Here is a 14903-nt window from a genome sequence, read left to right as displayed (position 1 = left end):
CAAGATGTTAGTTATAGACGAGATCCCGCCGTCGTACCCGTGATATTAAAATATTAATTGCAAGTGAAAAAATAATTCAATTATCGTATCGTCATCTACGTCGGGAAACATACGAGCATTCATGAATATTGTCATTGTTTTATTTCTATGTATTGCGTTCGTTAAAGTCTAGTATTTGAAGTATTTCAACGGAAAACGGAATGCGAGGAGCGTCCCTGAACATTTTACCTTCGGCATGAATCGATAGATAGCGCGGCACGCGGTCAGAGTAATCAAAAGGACGCGTTGCGATTGGCCGGCGGTGGTCACGTGGTGTAGTTTACGGGACGCACCAGCAGCGCCAAGCGCGTTTGGCGGGACGGCGATTAGACGGTGGCGTCCGTGGTCTGTGAGTCTATCTTGTAGTAGTGAACAGTGAAAGATCCCGTCGAACAATGGTGAGTATCCGCAAGTTTTCGGGGGAAATCTCGGCCATCCGTGGATGAAAGTGACACCGTCGTAAAGCCCGGTGCCTTGTGATTGTGCTGACAAAGTTTGGCGTTCGTATCTTGAAAATTAACCCTGATTTTCCTCTGTGAATAGGCTGGTGGTAAAGCGGGCAAGGACTCTGGGAAAGCGAAGGCAAAGGCCGTCTCCCGTTCGGCACGGGCTGGCTTGCAGGTGAGTTTACCATCCTCGCATTTATCGCCGGAGCTCGAAAATCGTACCGTTTCACGGCAGCAGCCTTCAGGTGTGCTGGGAAAATTTTAAATACCAAAATCATCGCGTATTGTTGAATATTTTTCAAGTCAAAAATTTGTCCGCTTCGATCTGTTTGATGTATTCAGATCAGTCGTCAGATGCTAGCTGGTAGAAGCGAACCGAAAACATTGACCCTCTCGGTATCGATGCGTAACGTCCATTATTATTTATTTATTTATTCGTTTTCCTGTTCCCCTTAGTTTCCCGTCGGAAGGATCCACAGGCACTTGAAAAACAGAACGACGAGCCATGGACGTGTCGGGGCTACGGCCGCGGTCTACAGCGCGGCTATTCTCGAGTACCTGACGGCTGAGGTGAGTTAAAATACGAGACGAAGGTGCCGTTGGTGACGCCGCTAACATGGCTGCCGTTTCCCGCCTTTACGACAAACTCGTAATTCCCCGTAAAAAAACAATAATTCTACGATAATATAAAGGAATTACCAATCAGAGGATAAAAATTACGTTGAACTAAAGTTGACAGGTAATATTCGCAGTGTTTATACTCGTACTATATTTACGTTACAACGGTAACACATTCGGTACAGTGCAGCGGTCTCTTTCATGACGTAATTTAGGCGGGAAAGTGCATCATCACAATGGAAAAAGACCACTTGTCTTTTCGCCGCATTGTTATTTATTCATTTCATTGGCGTGATTACAACGTTGTTACTTGGTAGAAGTGAACAGAACGTAACTCGCAAATTAACCTGAATCCATTTTCATTCCAATCTTTGTTGCTAAAAATTTACTTGTGTCTCTGAAATCCAAATTGGCCATTGCTTATTGACGGTAATAACGGACCGTAGGCTCATGGATAAAGACAAGAACTATCTAATCGTACGCATCCTTTGATTTTACATCAATTCCATTCCTTTATACACATATCGGTTACAGTTTCATTATTCCATCATTCTAGCAAGCAATTTAGTAGGAAATTTAAGGAATTAAAGGTAATAGAATTCGCATCTCAGTTGCATAATGTAAATATTTGTCATTTGAAATATATCAATGTTAGACATTATTAGAATACACTGTGGGATTCTCCTTGGTTCTCTTTAAGGATATTCGTTCGATAAACAATGCCACTGACAAATCTTGTTAATTCAGGTATTGGAGTTGGCGGGAAATGCGTCTAAAGATTTGAAGGTGAAACGTATTACCCCAAGACATCTACAGCTCGCCATTCGTGGTGACGAAGAGTTGGATAGTCTCATTAAGGCAACTATTGCAGGAGGAGGTAATTGCGCTGTTTTCATTTTTAATGTCAACTCTGTGCATTGATTATCCTCTGAAAAGTATTCACAGCCAGCATGCGGAATACTTGGGCTAATCTCACAAAATTAAGATCGAGATATTCACTGAAATAAGCAACGAGTGAGATTGTGGATCATCTTTCACGTGCAACTCTTTTATTTTCCAGGTGTCATTCCACATATCCACAAATCGCTTATCGGCAAGAAGGGATCACAAAAACCAGCATAAATTAGTAACTAGCTTACACGTTTGAAAAGATAAAAAGATAAACACATAAAAATAAAAATTAACAGTGACTGTTGAGACAAAGTGTACCTACGTTACTATAATGATGGAGGGACTGGCGTGATATATATAAATAAAAAATATTGATATAATTTAATCTAGGTAATGAGACGAAGGAAGACGAAAGAATACTAAGCATGATGAGCAGGCAGATAGAGAAGAGAAATGATAGCAGCATTCGTTGGTTGGCGGGCGATGTGTTGTAGCATGGCTCGCTTGATATTGCAGCCATTTTTGTGTTTCTTCGACTTCAGAATATTTAATATAGAATAGCTTGACTTTATTTTTTACGTTTTGAATGAAACTAGTATTTGATCTTTCGTATTAATCACATCGTCTCCCTTAGTAATTGTTTAAAACTGTTCTATTTTTGTGCAAATGCAATTATCATTCGTTAATCTGAAGAAACGAAAGAATGTGTGTATTTTTAAACAGATTATACTGCGAGGGTTACTTTCAGTAATGGAAATTAACACTTATGTCTTATGTAAACGTATCACATTGTAAGAAAGAGTGTGGGTTTAATGAAAAAATTATAATTTCCTCTTAGTTTTGTTATCTATTTCAGTAGTTGTATTAGTTATCGCTCTTTAAAAGTAATCTGAGCTTTATCTTGCTGAGGTATTTGAAAAAAAATGCTTATCATATTTTGGAAAAAATGAATTTGTCTCCTGAGATAATTGCGACTAGGTCTGCCCGTACAATTTTTTGAAAAGTCGTCAGTACTGACGTTTATTACCGCACAACTGTAATTGCAAGGATAGGTTCAAAACTAAATGGACTGTTTCTATAAATATTCGAGATATGCCAATGTACATATTCTTTGGAACTGGTCGTGTAGTTTTCGTACGAACTTTATTGCAGAAAATATTTTCGATGCAATTACGTATACAAATTGGGTTGTTTCGACCATCTGATACAGGTGAAACAGTTGTTTGGAAAGATTTGAACCGAATATTTCTGCTGGTTCAGGCGGCTCTTCAATTTCTTAGCGGTGTCTTCTGGTTCTGTGATAGTAATCGTAAAACCTTGATCTCTCGTTTATCGTATCTATTTTAAAAGAGAGTTCATTCCGCCTGACTAAAGGTGTTACGTTTTTCACGAGAATCGATGGAAATTATGATTAAACAAAATTGTTATATATGTAATAGTTGGGAGATTGTATAGTTTATGCTTCTGAACCAGACAATTGCAGTGAAAAAATGATCATTCGGTTTAATTCTAATAAACGTGTAATGTGCATCAGAATGTTTCGTTGCATATCGTCAACACAGTGAAAATGCTGACGCGAATGCGCGTACGCGATTTCCAATTTTTCGAAATCGATAAGTACATGGTTAAATATTTTTGGCTTTGTCCTTACGATTTTATTTTAGTTGCGTACCGTAACTTAGCGTTATTTCCAATAATATTACACCCAACACCAGCCATATGTAAAACATCCATTTTCACAATAAAAATAAATTTTACTATTACTTGCTAATTCATCTCGGTTGTGTTTAGAATGCGTGATGATAATTTACTGTAGTCAGATCTTCTCACCGCTCGTATGTGGTTCCCTGTTGGAGGAAAATTGAATTTTCTTAGCCGCAATTTTAAATTGGCCATGATTGAAAAACTTGCCGAAAGCGCTTATCCTGAATTTTGTTATGTATGGCAAATGCGAAAGTGATTAATGTGTTAAAAAACTTCAGGAAACTGAAATTTTTTTTGAAAGTGAAAGTTTTCTACAATCTACCGTTAACCACTTTGTATTCTAATCGTGACGCGTTATTTTGAATTCAATCTTCAGAGAATATTTTACTTTCTGCATGTTACATCTTCACCGCATACCTATGGTAGATTAGTGATTTGAAAATCATCTGGAGGCAGTTATATGCAGTTATTTCTCGCTCCGTAACTCGTATAAAATCAGAGAAGTTTCAAATTACAACTTTGTATCTATATCAATTACGTGACTGGAAAAAACTAATCGCAAGTAAAATAGTGAAACATCTGTCTTAAAAAATTTGTGCAGTGTTCCAAAAAATGTAAGTCATGTGTGATACGCGCGTATATCAGCGCTTGTACGATGGCATCAAAACCCACCAGCGGCATTGTGCCGGACGTAAATGAACATGGTCGTAAATTGAATAGTGTATGCATCTATAGGTCAGTATTTCCGATAGCTTCGACATACGAAAATTGGAATTGATAACAGTTCGGAAACTGTCTAGCCGTTACCACACCAGTATCATGATGCGAAAGTCACATGCGTATGTAGTATCAAAATTCAGATTGGTCCCTGGAGATCGAACAAGTAGAACGTATGTAACGCGTGGAGCACTGTTAGTCTAATTAAATGCGAGTTGTGTGCTATGCCGAAATGCCAAGATGAATATATAATACAGAAGGCATCGCATGCTTGACGTATTTTTCATACACTGTGATTAACACTACCGTATACATACTTAATATAAGACTTTTATTATGTGTGTCGAGTCGTATGCTCATCTGTGAAATTCATCCTGCAAGAACTTTAGATCGATAGAAATTGAATTAAATTTTTGATACTATCTTGGTCGTGATTGCGTTTGCTGAATTAAATGCGTTTGATATCAAAGACAGGAGTAACCGATTCCTTGATTAATAACTGGCACGAGGAGTTTTCCAAGTCGAGTCGAATTATTGCTAATATGTCTTGATAGATTCGCGGGTCGCTGGCTTTTCTCTTACTACCCTGGCGAAAATAATTTCTCAGATTTTCTACGAATTTTCAGGGAAATTTGGACATTTCGTACAATTTTGTATAAAAAATGGGTTTCGTACGAAATTGTAAATATACACAGTTGGTCATAAAAACTTGTAGATGTTCATAAAAATTTGTATTTTTTCAGTAAAAAATTTACAATGTACAATTTTTAACGAAAATTAACAATTTTTTTCGAAAAACTATGCATGTTTATAATTTTGCACGAAATAATACGAAATATTCCAATTTCTGTAAAATTTCGTGGTAGCAGAAATTTTCACCAGGATAATCTAGACCTTTTAATTTCCGCTGAGAATTTCATCACGTCAAACAACAGTACACAAAAATGGTAATAAGACAAAATTTGTTCTTCAGAATTCGTCGAGTGTCATTTAGAGAATCTTAGTTTTCTTGTCGAGAGCGCGTCTCAAGTGTGTCAGAAAATCCGGTCTCTGGGGCTACGAGGATTGTAAGATATGTAGATACCGGTATGACCGCAAGTGTACAGTTATCGGCGACATGGATTATTTTTAGTGTACGTCTCGTGATAATTGTAGCTTCGTCACTTGCTACACAAACTCCAAATGTCGTACCATTTATAATGGTGAAAATGTGATGTGAGAAAAATGTGTAAATTCTGCTGGTGTGATCAACATTTCGAGGTACTTATAAAATTATGAATAAGAATAACGGATAGAACGTGACTTTTGTCTAGTGAGTGTAGAAGCTGCTAAGAGACTTTGTTTGTACAGATGAAAGGCATACGATACAAGTATTTTCGTATAACGTATACACATAGCTTAGCTGGTGAACCAGCGATGATCCGAGGAAATATAGGCTTATTATACTGTCCTTAGATTAATTTACCAGCCAGTGTTGAGTAAAATTCGAAATTTTTATTTTTTATTCTAAAAATAAAGTGTGAAGCTTCATGAAGGATTACGCAAATGAACAGTAGCGGGCTGTTCGACGCTGTGCTATTTGTCGTTCCGACGCACCTTTCGATAAATTTTTTTATAATTTTCCCACCAATCTGCTCTTTCTTCGAGTCCGCATGTGTATTATTATTATTCTGTTTCTACATTTTGTTCGCGATTATGTTGTTGAAATGAACTTTATTTTCGATTTTTATCCATTTACGGAATATAAATTGTGGGAGACGCGAAAGAGCGACACTGGAGACACGTCGTATCTTCACGGTAAAACAATGCTGATTACACATTAATATTCAGAATGTAATTTAAGCTGAAAAATCCGTAAAAAAAAACCTTGATTAACCGCCAAAAAATACGAGGCGGAACAACTGTTCACCGGTAAAAAAGGGATCGTCAATCGCTACATAAATCGCGAACGCGTTTGTTCGTTATCAACTGAAAAGCGCGCTGTGACCACGCGTTCGTTAATACCCCGAGCAAAAATCAATACGTAAAGATCTCCCGCGGGAAATACAGACAGAGATAATACAATCCCTGAACAGAGGAGGTAATATCTTTACTCGGTGTGATAAAACCCCCGTTGAACCTAATTCCTGCAATCCGCAAGACGATATTCTTGCATAAAACCACCGCAGGCTTCGCAAAAACAGTTGCATCACGCTCCTTCGCCTCGTGCCGCAGGTACGACAAACACGCTATTCCCGATTTCACGGCAGAAATAGAAGAGGGCGAAAAAGATGCGACGGCTTGGCGTCGGATGGTTGGCGGGGTGGGGGGGAAGGCCGGAGGGGGGAGAAGCCTTTCCAATCCGACGGAGCGCAGCAGTTCGAGCCCTCACAGCTCGAGCGGTGCGCGCAGCTGCGAGGCTGCGTTCCCGGGCGTCCCAGTGTCTCCGTCTTCGTCTACGTTCCGCGACGTCGTTCATGGTCGTCCCTTCGAACCGGTTGATTTCGCGTTTGCCCACGGTGGCGTGAAGAACACTCCCCCGTCCGACCGACTCCACCTAGAGCGCAGTCGGCGTTTTGACAGGTTGTTTACAACCCTGCCTCTTTCTTTCTTCCCTTATCGCGCGATTCGCACGCCGCAAAGAGGAAGTACAAGTACGGTTGTCCAACTCACGTGACAAAACAGTTGAATCGTGAATTTAATTACCAGACAAACGCGAAGCACGAACATTGCACAGTGTCGCACACGTGATTGATTGATTGATTGATTGATTGTTTGTTCCTCGGTTTATCGTGAGAGTGGTTTATATTGAAATAAACGGAAAGTTTCGGGAGGGATTTGTGGTGGTTTATTCGTTCGTACGTACATCAAGGTTTAGAAAAAGTGTTGCAACAAAATAAATAAGTACATAAATAAAAGTGACGTTCAAACTTCCGGGCAACGATCCTGAGTCTACGTCATCTCGAGGTGAATGCAGTCATGTTACGTCGTCTCGACTGAGCTTCAACTCCACCTTTCAAGTGCACCGGCAGTTTGTGCCATCCGCGAGCAGCAATGTGCGCTCAAACTCAACACGCGTGGTAAGTCTAAACAGCTTGTTCACATACGTCAGAGTTCACCCACCTAAGTGTCGCATTGTATCCACGTTACGTTTTTGGCATTCGCGTTCCCACGAGAGCTCTCGGAGGAATCCCGAGACGCTCGTTCTTTATTTTCACCGTTATGCACAGTACCCGAAGCAGTAGGCAGCGAGCGTCTTCTCGCATCTTTTCGACCGGTTTCATCGACTCGCAACAGCTCTGTTTTTTTCCATCACTCTCTTAACTCTTCCCACTTGTCGCATACCTGTGCATGTTTCCTCGCTATTTGGCGATGAATTCACCATATGTTCCGTTAATTGCAGCCTCTGCTATTTATTCTACATTGCAAGGGACGAAATCGAAGAATAAAAACAGAAATAAAAAGTAGCAATCTATCCAGACGCCGTTGAGAAACACATCGAGTATTGTATCGTCACGCGTCGCGCGGTCTTTTCGTACCTGGGGCATAACGTAACGCGGCATTTATATCCTCGAGATTTAATGGCCACTGCGAGGCTGTGAAAAAGGTTCGTAGTTGTACCAAGTACCAGATCACGGATAGATGCAGAGTTGCCGCCGCTTTATAATCTACCCACTCCGTACTTTCACCTCCGCGACGGAGGCTGACGTCTGGTAAGCGACCTTGTGGCGCAAATATCTCTCCGTCTACTCACAGCTATGATGATAACAATAATACCATTGCGACGATATTCGAATAATCGGAACGGTGCCGCGGTGCGGAGAATCAGTGACGATTATAAACGCTGATCGTACGAACCGTCCGAGACGAAGATCACGTCTAGGCGGTCAGGACGGCATGGCATAAGGCATCCTGCAGACCTCTCTGCAACGTTGTGTTATTCGTATTTTTACAGAGCAGGCCGTATGGAGTGATCCGTGATCCATCCACCCCGCGAAGGCGAACTGCCGATTTCTCCACGGCGGCGTACAATTCGCGATCAATGGGCCATACATGCCGAATGTATTATACGGGTTCAATCGGGAAGCGTACGTGCCCAATGGGCTAAACGGAGACTCGAGTGGTGCGGCTTATTGGTGCCCGCGAAACCAATGCTCGCGTGTTCTGACGTTATTTACGCGAATGAGGGTGAACGCGAGTGGATATAGATAGCTGTGTACGCCGAGGGATGGTGCAGGGTCGTTGTAATCTGATTACGGAGATTCTGGACGGCCTGCACGGGAGGGTAGAGGAGGAATTCTTCCCGTTGTTCGAGAGCTCGCTCAGCTCCTGCAACGTCTTGTTAAAATATTTTTCATGTCCTTATTCAGGGTTCGTACGCACAAGGAAAACCTGGAAAACTCGGGGAATTTCTTACTGCAGGGAAAAGTCAGGGAATTTCTAGTCTGACGTAGAAATAAACTCGTTCTCATACAAAGTACTAGCGATCTGAAGAAAAAAAAAAAAAAAATCTACTCAAAATTTTGTTTCTTTCGTCGACGCATCACTTCGTACATTCTATGTATTTTACTCAATATTTACTAAACCTTTCGTTTTTTTCCTTACGGAGAATCGCAGGCCGTTGTTTCTAAATTGATATTCACATAGTAAGTTAATTACTAGGTAATATTGAAGGTGCTAGTATTAATATGTACGAAAATTTTCATTAACCAGCGGCATGTTTCTTGAAAGGTGTTACTAGAAAAATCCTATTATATACAAGTCAGGGAATTTCAGGTTTCAAAAAAGCGTGCGATCACTGAATATTATTTTCTCTCATGTTCTCAACTCGCTCACGATATTTCCGATTTTTCGACGTTCTGTTGTATCGAATCGAGGAGTTTACCTTCAGGCTCACAATCAGATAAAATGAGTTTCTGCCGATTCAACGGTATATATTATATTCTTCGAGCCCTCTCTGCTGTGTATCTTGCATAGATTTGTTTCTTCTTCTTCAAATTTTTCAACATTATTGAATATGGTTGTACACAAGAAATTTATTGCGAGTGATGTGATCGGCTGTTACTGTTGTGTACGAATTATATGGGTAGGTTTGTACTGTTCAGTTGACGACACCTATCATTTTTCGTTCTGATGGTTTCTTTTTCAATATCTTTATTTTGTTGAATATGAAGGTTTCATACATGTATCAACGGAACTCGGTACAATTAATATCACGGTAATATGCAACTGTAACTATATACAGTATATACGTTTGAAAATACATATAACTGCTGCAGAGCGAAGATGCAGGGATGAGTAATAAAGGTCAATCGTTCATATTTTTCCTCCAACGGAAGCACATGCCTGCGGTATCGTGTCGACGGTGATAATAATTCTTCTCTTTGTTTCATTCGTTTGTTTTATTTATATTTAATAGAATTCCAGATCCTTTCTTTACGTCCACGTAATCCTTTCGAAGAGAATTGTCAATAAATTCGAATCAAGCAACGAACGGTTATACCGGGCGTTACATACAATACCGGTATACATAATGTAATTAAAAATAAGCTCGAATATTAAGGCACGGAGCCAGACCATCTTTCTTTGAAAATTCACGCTGAGGAGGGAAATTTTGCGTCGCTGAATGCGAACCTGCGTTCAAGAATTCCCGTATATGATGCTGGGTTCAAACGACGAAGATAATCTCCGCGACGTTGGTAGGTAGGCGTACCGTAAGACGAGCGCCTAGCAGTTAATTGATCGCGTTAATTAAATTGACTGAAATTAGTTCCGCGAGCGACGCGCCGAGCCCGATACAGTGCGCTGATAATGACGTGTACGGAAAGCATGCAGCTCGAGAGAGACGTCTGTCTATTCATATTGCGTATACGTCTACGTATAATACGCTGCAACGTTACTCAAAATGGCCGCGCTTAACTCACCTGTCGTTCCGTTACCTGGGTCATCGACCACTCGCACTTGGTCGTACCTGACTGCCTTATACCTCGGCCACTTAACCGATACCTCCGGAGAACGTCACTTTACAAATTCATAAGTGCTCTCTGTTTCCCTTCAATCGTACTGGGTAAGCAATGGTCTGAAACACGCGGTGCGTCGCTGTTGTTGCAGTCCGACTGCCTCGACTTCAGGCTGCCCTCGGCGAATTCGAGGCTTACACGTACATCCCCAAATACCGACGTACACGTATCTCAAACGCGAAGAAGGGCTCAAGAGCTCCGTTCTACACCCAATTCTGAACAAAAACACTCCAATTCATTTTCATTTGACGCAGAAATAAAGAAATAGCGTAGATCCTAAGAAATCGCAACAGTAAATTCGTAGAATTCATACCGTTTCTTTATTTCTGCGTTAAATGAAAATGTGTTGGAGTGTTTTTGTTCAGAATTGGGTATAGAATGGGGCTGTTGAGATCTTTTTCGCATTTCAGATACGTAGACGTCGATATTTTGAGATATACACGTCAACGCGTCAACACCTCGAAATGGACCAGGGCTCTCCCTTAAACGTGTCTAGGCGTAACGTTCATTTCCGGCCGACTCTTCGCGCCTTTTATACTCTATCTCTACAAACTACATCGCTGGATGAATCGTCGTAGGTATCCGTCCGCAAGACCGAGCAGTCATACCACGGTTTTCCATCATCTTCTCAGAGTCTATCCAATAAGCCTTTCGCAAAGCTGTGAAACGTCGTAACAGTTCAATCCTCGTCTCTTTCCCAGAGGCGATGTAAATGCTTCTCATCTTATTGTTCTGGATTTTTATTTCACCGCGTTGTTATTATCATCTGGCCGTTAAATTTAGGATACAAAGCTCAATGTTGTACCCAAGGTTTTCACCGAAGGGGGATACAATGTTTTAGAGCTTTTAACAAAGCCCCTGTCACATTCACGATGATCCTATAAATTCCAGATTTGTTAGACTTGCGAAGGGAATTTAATTTTGGAACTGGTCGTATACATCACCAACAAAATAATGCTCAATCGAGGGTTGGTCGATGGTTTAATGAAGGAAATTGATGACAAATCGTATATGCAATATTTCGATGTATTATGTATTTATGTATTATCCTTTGAACAGAAAATTACGTCAATTCCGATATTTCTTTTGATCAAAATTCTATATTCCCCGAACGCCTGTTCGACGGATATATTGCGTATATACTCGACAACATATTGCGTATAAAAAAAAAATTACCTTGCAGGTCTGAAAACTTGAAAGCTCGAAAATTGAAAAATCCTGTCATATTGTATCATTATTAATATCCCTTTTTCCTAGACACTTCACATTATATCTTGATAATTTTTATTGCTGTTGGATACCGTGTTAAAATTTACATGTGAATTGCTCATGTTTTTCAAAAACGTTGAATAAAAATCGGGGTATAACCGGCTATACAAGTTATGAGTGACAAGAAAGTAAAAATAATGGAATTTTCAACCAGAAACTTTTTTTTTTTTACCGTCGATCGCTCGTGAAACAATTTCCTGCGTGTCTTGATGTGTGTTACAAAGCTGCATTCCTCGGGAATTTTGAAGTACCTTGAAACACGCATGGGTGATGTGTCGACTCAGAATGAAATCATCTTTACGTCACGCAGGATGGATTCTCCGTATGAAGTTTAAATTTATCCGACATTGGATGTAGGTAGAAACGTTGGCAACAAAATCTCATTCGCACCACTATTATACGCGTATGTTGAACATCGTTTTGCAAAATCGTTGCAAGGCTCGTGTGATTAATGATATAATGGTAATCTACGGGATGTACTAATTAAATTGTTATTGCGGACAGCAAGCGCCGGTTGAAAATTTGAAAATCAATCGCTATTTTATCGGCGGGAAAAAGGTAAACTGCAATGCCAACTTGGCTTGAAAATTTGTTGAAATTTTCAACGATAAACATATTTTTCGCTGATTGATAAAGGTGGTGCAGTCTGGTTTTTGCTGTAACTATACAGCGCCGCATGAATAGAATCTCATATACAAGCGCGAACAGTTCACGCGCCTTGCGTTAATTAACGCGTTGTTTAATTACAAGAACTATGTAACCCGTTCCGTGTGTACAAATATATTATATACGTATATAATATTACTACTGTACGTGTCGTATAGTTGGAGCACCTAATTTATACTATATAGCGCAATAATTGGTATCATCCTATAAATGGAATCCATACTTTTTTGACACCGGAAGGAAATACCCACTTGGTTACGATTGCAAATTACGACATCCTTCGAAAGAGTGTTTTTTTTTTTTTTTTTTGTTTTATTATCATTGTACTATCAACATTTTTTCACGGATTGGTCAACAAAGTATTTTCGGTTGAGATGGCAAAAGTTAGAGGACACTTTCCGATGGATATTTCAGTCTGCTACAACTAATCGAATGCTAGTTTTTACGGTTTATCTGACAAAACTTCCATGTATTGATTTAGTGAGGAAATTTTTCTCAACTAGCAACAACGACAACGAAACAAGAACGTTTCCGAGTATACTTAGCCATCTGAAAAGTGAAAGTATCAAGGAAAAAATACTCGTTTACCGCGAGTATCCGTATGTATTATTTTGATTTTTATTAGTCCTCCAGTTTGAAAAATATAGTATTATTGATAAAGTACTGCCAGAAGAAAGTCTGTCGTTTAAATGAAGTTTAACGGTTTTTTTTTGTATACAAGTGTTTCTGATTATCACTATAATCGTTGCCAAAGTTATTAATTTTACAAAAAGTACTTCTTTCCTCATCAAATTCATTCGCGTAAAATTCAACATTTTTTATTTTGCTCTTTTAATCATGTTTAACTCAACACCTCAGTATTTACTTACAAGCAGGTTATTCAGTCATACAGTAATTTCTCTGGTGGCAACAGTAAAAATTTTACCTAGCAGTTATCAGGTACCTACAACGTTTGAAAACGGTCAAAGCTAGACGTTTGTCTCTGACTCGGCCCAAGTAACGGCACTCGTTGCCATACCTGGTTGTAATATTGCATGACGTAGACAGTGTGCCGTAACAACGAGGCGAGTTATATGTGTCGTGGTGGAATTTGTAGTCGTGACTTAAAAACCTAACAACAACAACAACATTGATAATAATCAACGGACATTTTTTCACAGCTTCGCGTGGCTCCTCTATGTTGTAACTTTCTTTTTGTACCTTCTAATACCTGGTGTGCCGTTAATTAGCGCGCGTATTATGTCGTCGTATTTTCACTCCGAAAGGTGTGAGAAAAAGAATACAACATATATCTATTGCCTAGTGTATGTTTTTTAAATATGTTATCCGGCCATTCATGAGCATTCGCCACGAACCGTGTAGTCGTTGCAGGTTTTTCGTTGAACAGAAGTCAATATTTATCGCTCAATCGTAATCAGTTTCAAGGTACCTGTGACGATTTTTTTTTTAACAATGAAAAATAATCATATTTTGGAAAAAAAGTCTGTTCCAAGCATTCTGAGTTTCATTTCTATATGTACGATTCGTGTGTAAAGCAAATTGTGGTTTATATTGCATACGTACATTTCGTTGCCAGTAAAATTGCAAATCAGTACGATTTGGTGCAGATATAAGATAAACTCTTGTTTGACGCATCGCAGTGTTTTAATAAATTTCGCCGAATTTTGTCTGTTCATGCACGATCCTGTTTTTTTTTTTTTTTTTTTGGTTTGGAAACTATTAAAAATGTGGCCAATATGAGACAATAAATATCTTCGAAATGGACAACCAAAGAATCATGAAAACGTTTAACGATCATTTCAAATGCGTGTAAAAAAAAATTGAGGTATCGAATTCGCGAAGATACTTCACAGCGGTGTCACTGATCCGACCCGTTATTAATTTTCTTTCGGCACGACACCGACGATGACGACGACGAGTCGGGAATTCCTTGGGATTCTCCGGGAGAGATGGAGCGGTTGCGTTGCCCTTTACATGCCGGAGACTGTATTCAACAACGAACTTACGGAGCTTCAGGACTCATTCAAGTCAGAGATTGATGGCTCCGTAATGGTTCTCTCACCACTTCCCGTTTCCCTCTTTCTGTTAACCCAGCGGCGTCCGAAATCCTTTAAGTACTGTGCCATCCTGTCCGGACGAAATACGAACTTCGGTACTGGCTAAATACTTTGTACACGATAAAGTTGAAACTCCGATTAAGCAAATGTAAATAAATACATATTTCAGGCGATGTGTGAATTAACGCGCAGTTGTTACTTATTACTCAAATTTGAGAGGTTGTTGCTGATCTGTCAATTAGTGATAATACCCCTCCCCCAAATTTTGAAAATTTAATGGAAAATTAAAACGAGACCTAAGCCAGCAGCAGCCAAACGTTCTAATGTTCTTTGGAATAAGGTAGTGAAGTCCGAAAATCAGAATGTTGTAAAATACCTTCAACTCGTAATGCCTTTATAGAATTACGAGGACGAAACTGCGTGTGAAAGTGAAAGTGCGTTTTTCGATTTCCAAAAAGTTTAACACGTTTGGCTGCTAACTCTGGCTGCTAGTTTCA

The 14903-nt window shown here is 39.7% G+C and overlaps 2 protein-coding genes across 3 annotated transcripts in view; both read left to right on the top strand.

The window, feature by feature from the left end:
* Window positions 1-327: 327 nt before the first annotated feature.
* On the top strand, window positions 328-3757 carry LOC124301012 (histone H2A.V). 2 transcript variants are annotated; one of them, XM_046755617.1, is made up of 6 exons: window positions 328-437; window positions 583-660; window positions 942-1055; window positions 1851-1980; window positions 2164-2229; window positions 2385-3757. In XM_046755617.1, the coding sequence occupies exons 1-5, from the start codon at window positions 435-437 to the stop codon at window positions 2223-2225; spliced, it is 387 nt and encodes a 128-aa protein (XP_046611573.1). In that variant the 5' UTR covers window positions 328-434; the 3' UTR covers window positions 2226-2229; window positions 2385-3757. The 2 variants fall into 2 exon arrangements, with proteins under 2 accessions (XP_046611573.1, XP_046611572.1); XM_046755616.1 differs by having other exon boundaries at window positions 2164-3757.
* A 3032-nt stretch (window positions 3758-6789) lies between these two features.
* The window catches only part of LOC124299919 (cadherin-87A), a 163944-nt gene continuing 155830 nt past the window's right edge, over window positions 6790-14903 (top strand). Inside the window, exon 1 of the mRNA XM_046753364.1 lies at window positions 6790-7474. Within this exon, the coding sequence (XP_046609320.1) occupies window positions 7449-7474 (26 nt within the window). The 5' untranslated portion in view covers window positions 6790-7448. The remainder of the gene's footprint in view (window positions 7475-14903) is intronic.

This window comes from Neodiprion virginianus, chromosome 3 (assembly GCF_021901495.1).
Source record: "Neodiprion virginianus isolate iyNeoVirg1 chromosome 3, iyNeoVirg1.1, whole genome shotgun sequence".
Lineage (NCBI taxonomy): Eukaryota > Metazoa > Arthropoda > Insecta > Hymenoptera > Diprionidae > Neodiprion > Neodiprion virginianus.
The sequence above is the reverse complement of the archived record's forward strand: the minus strand, read 5'-3'. Positions and strand labels throughout refer to the sequence as shown.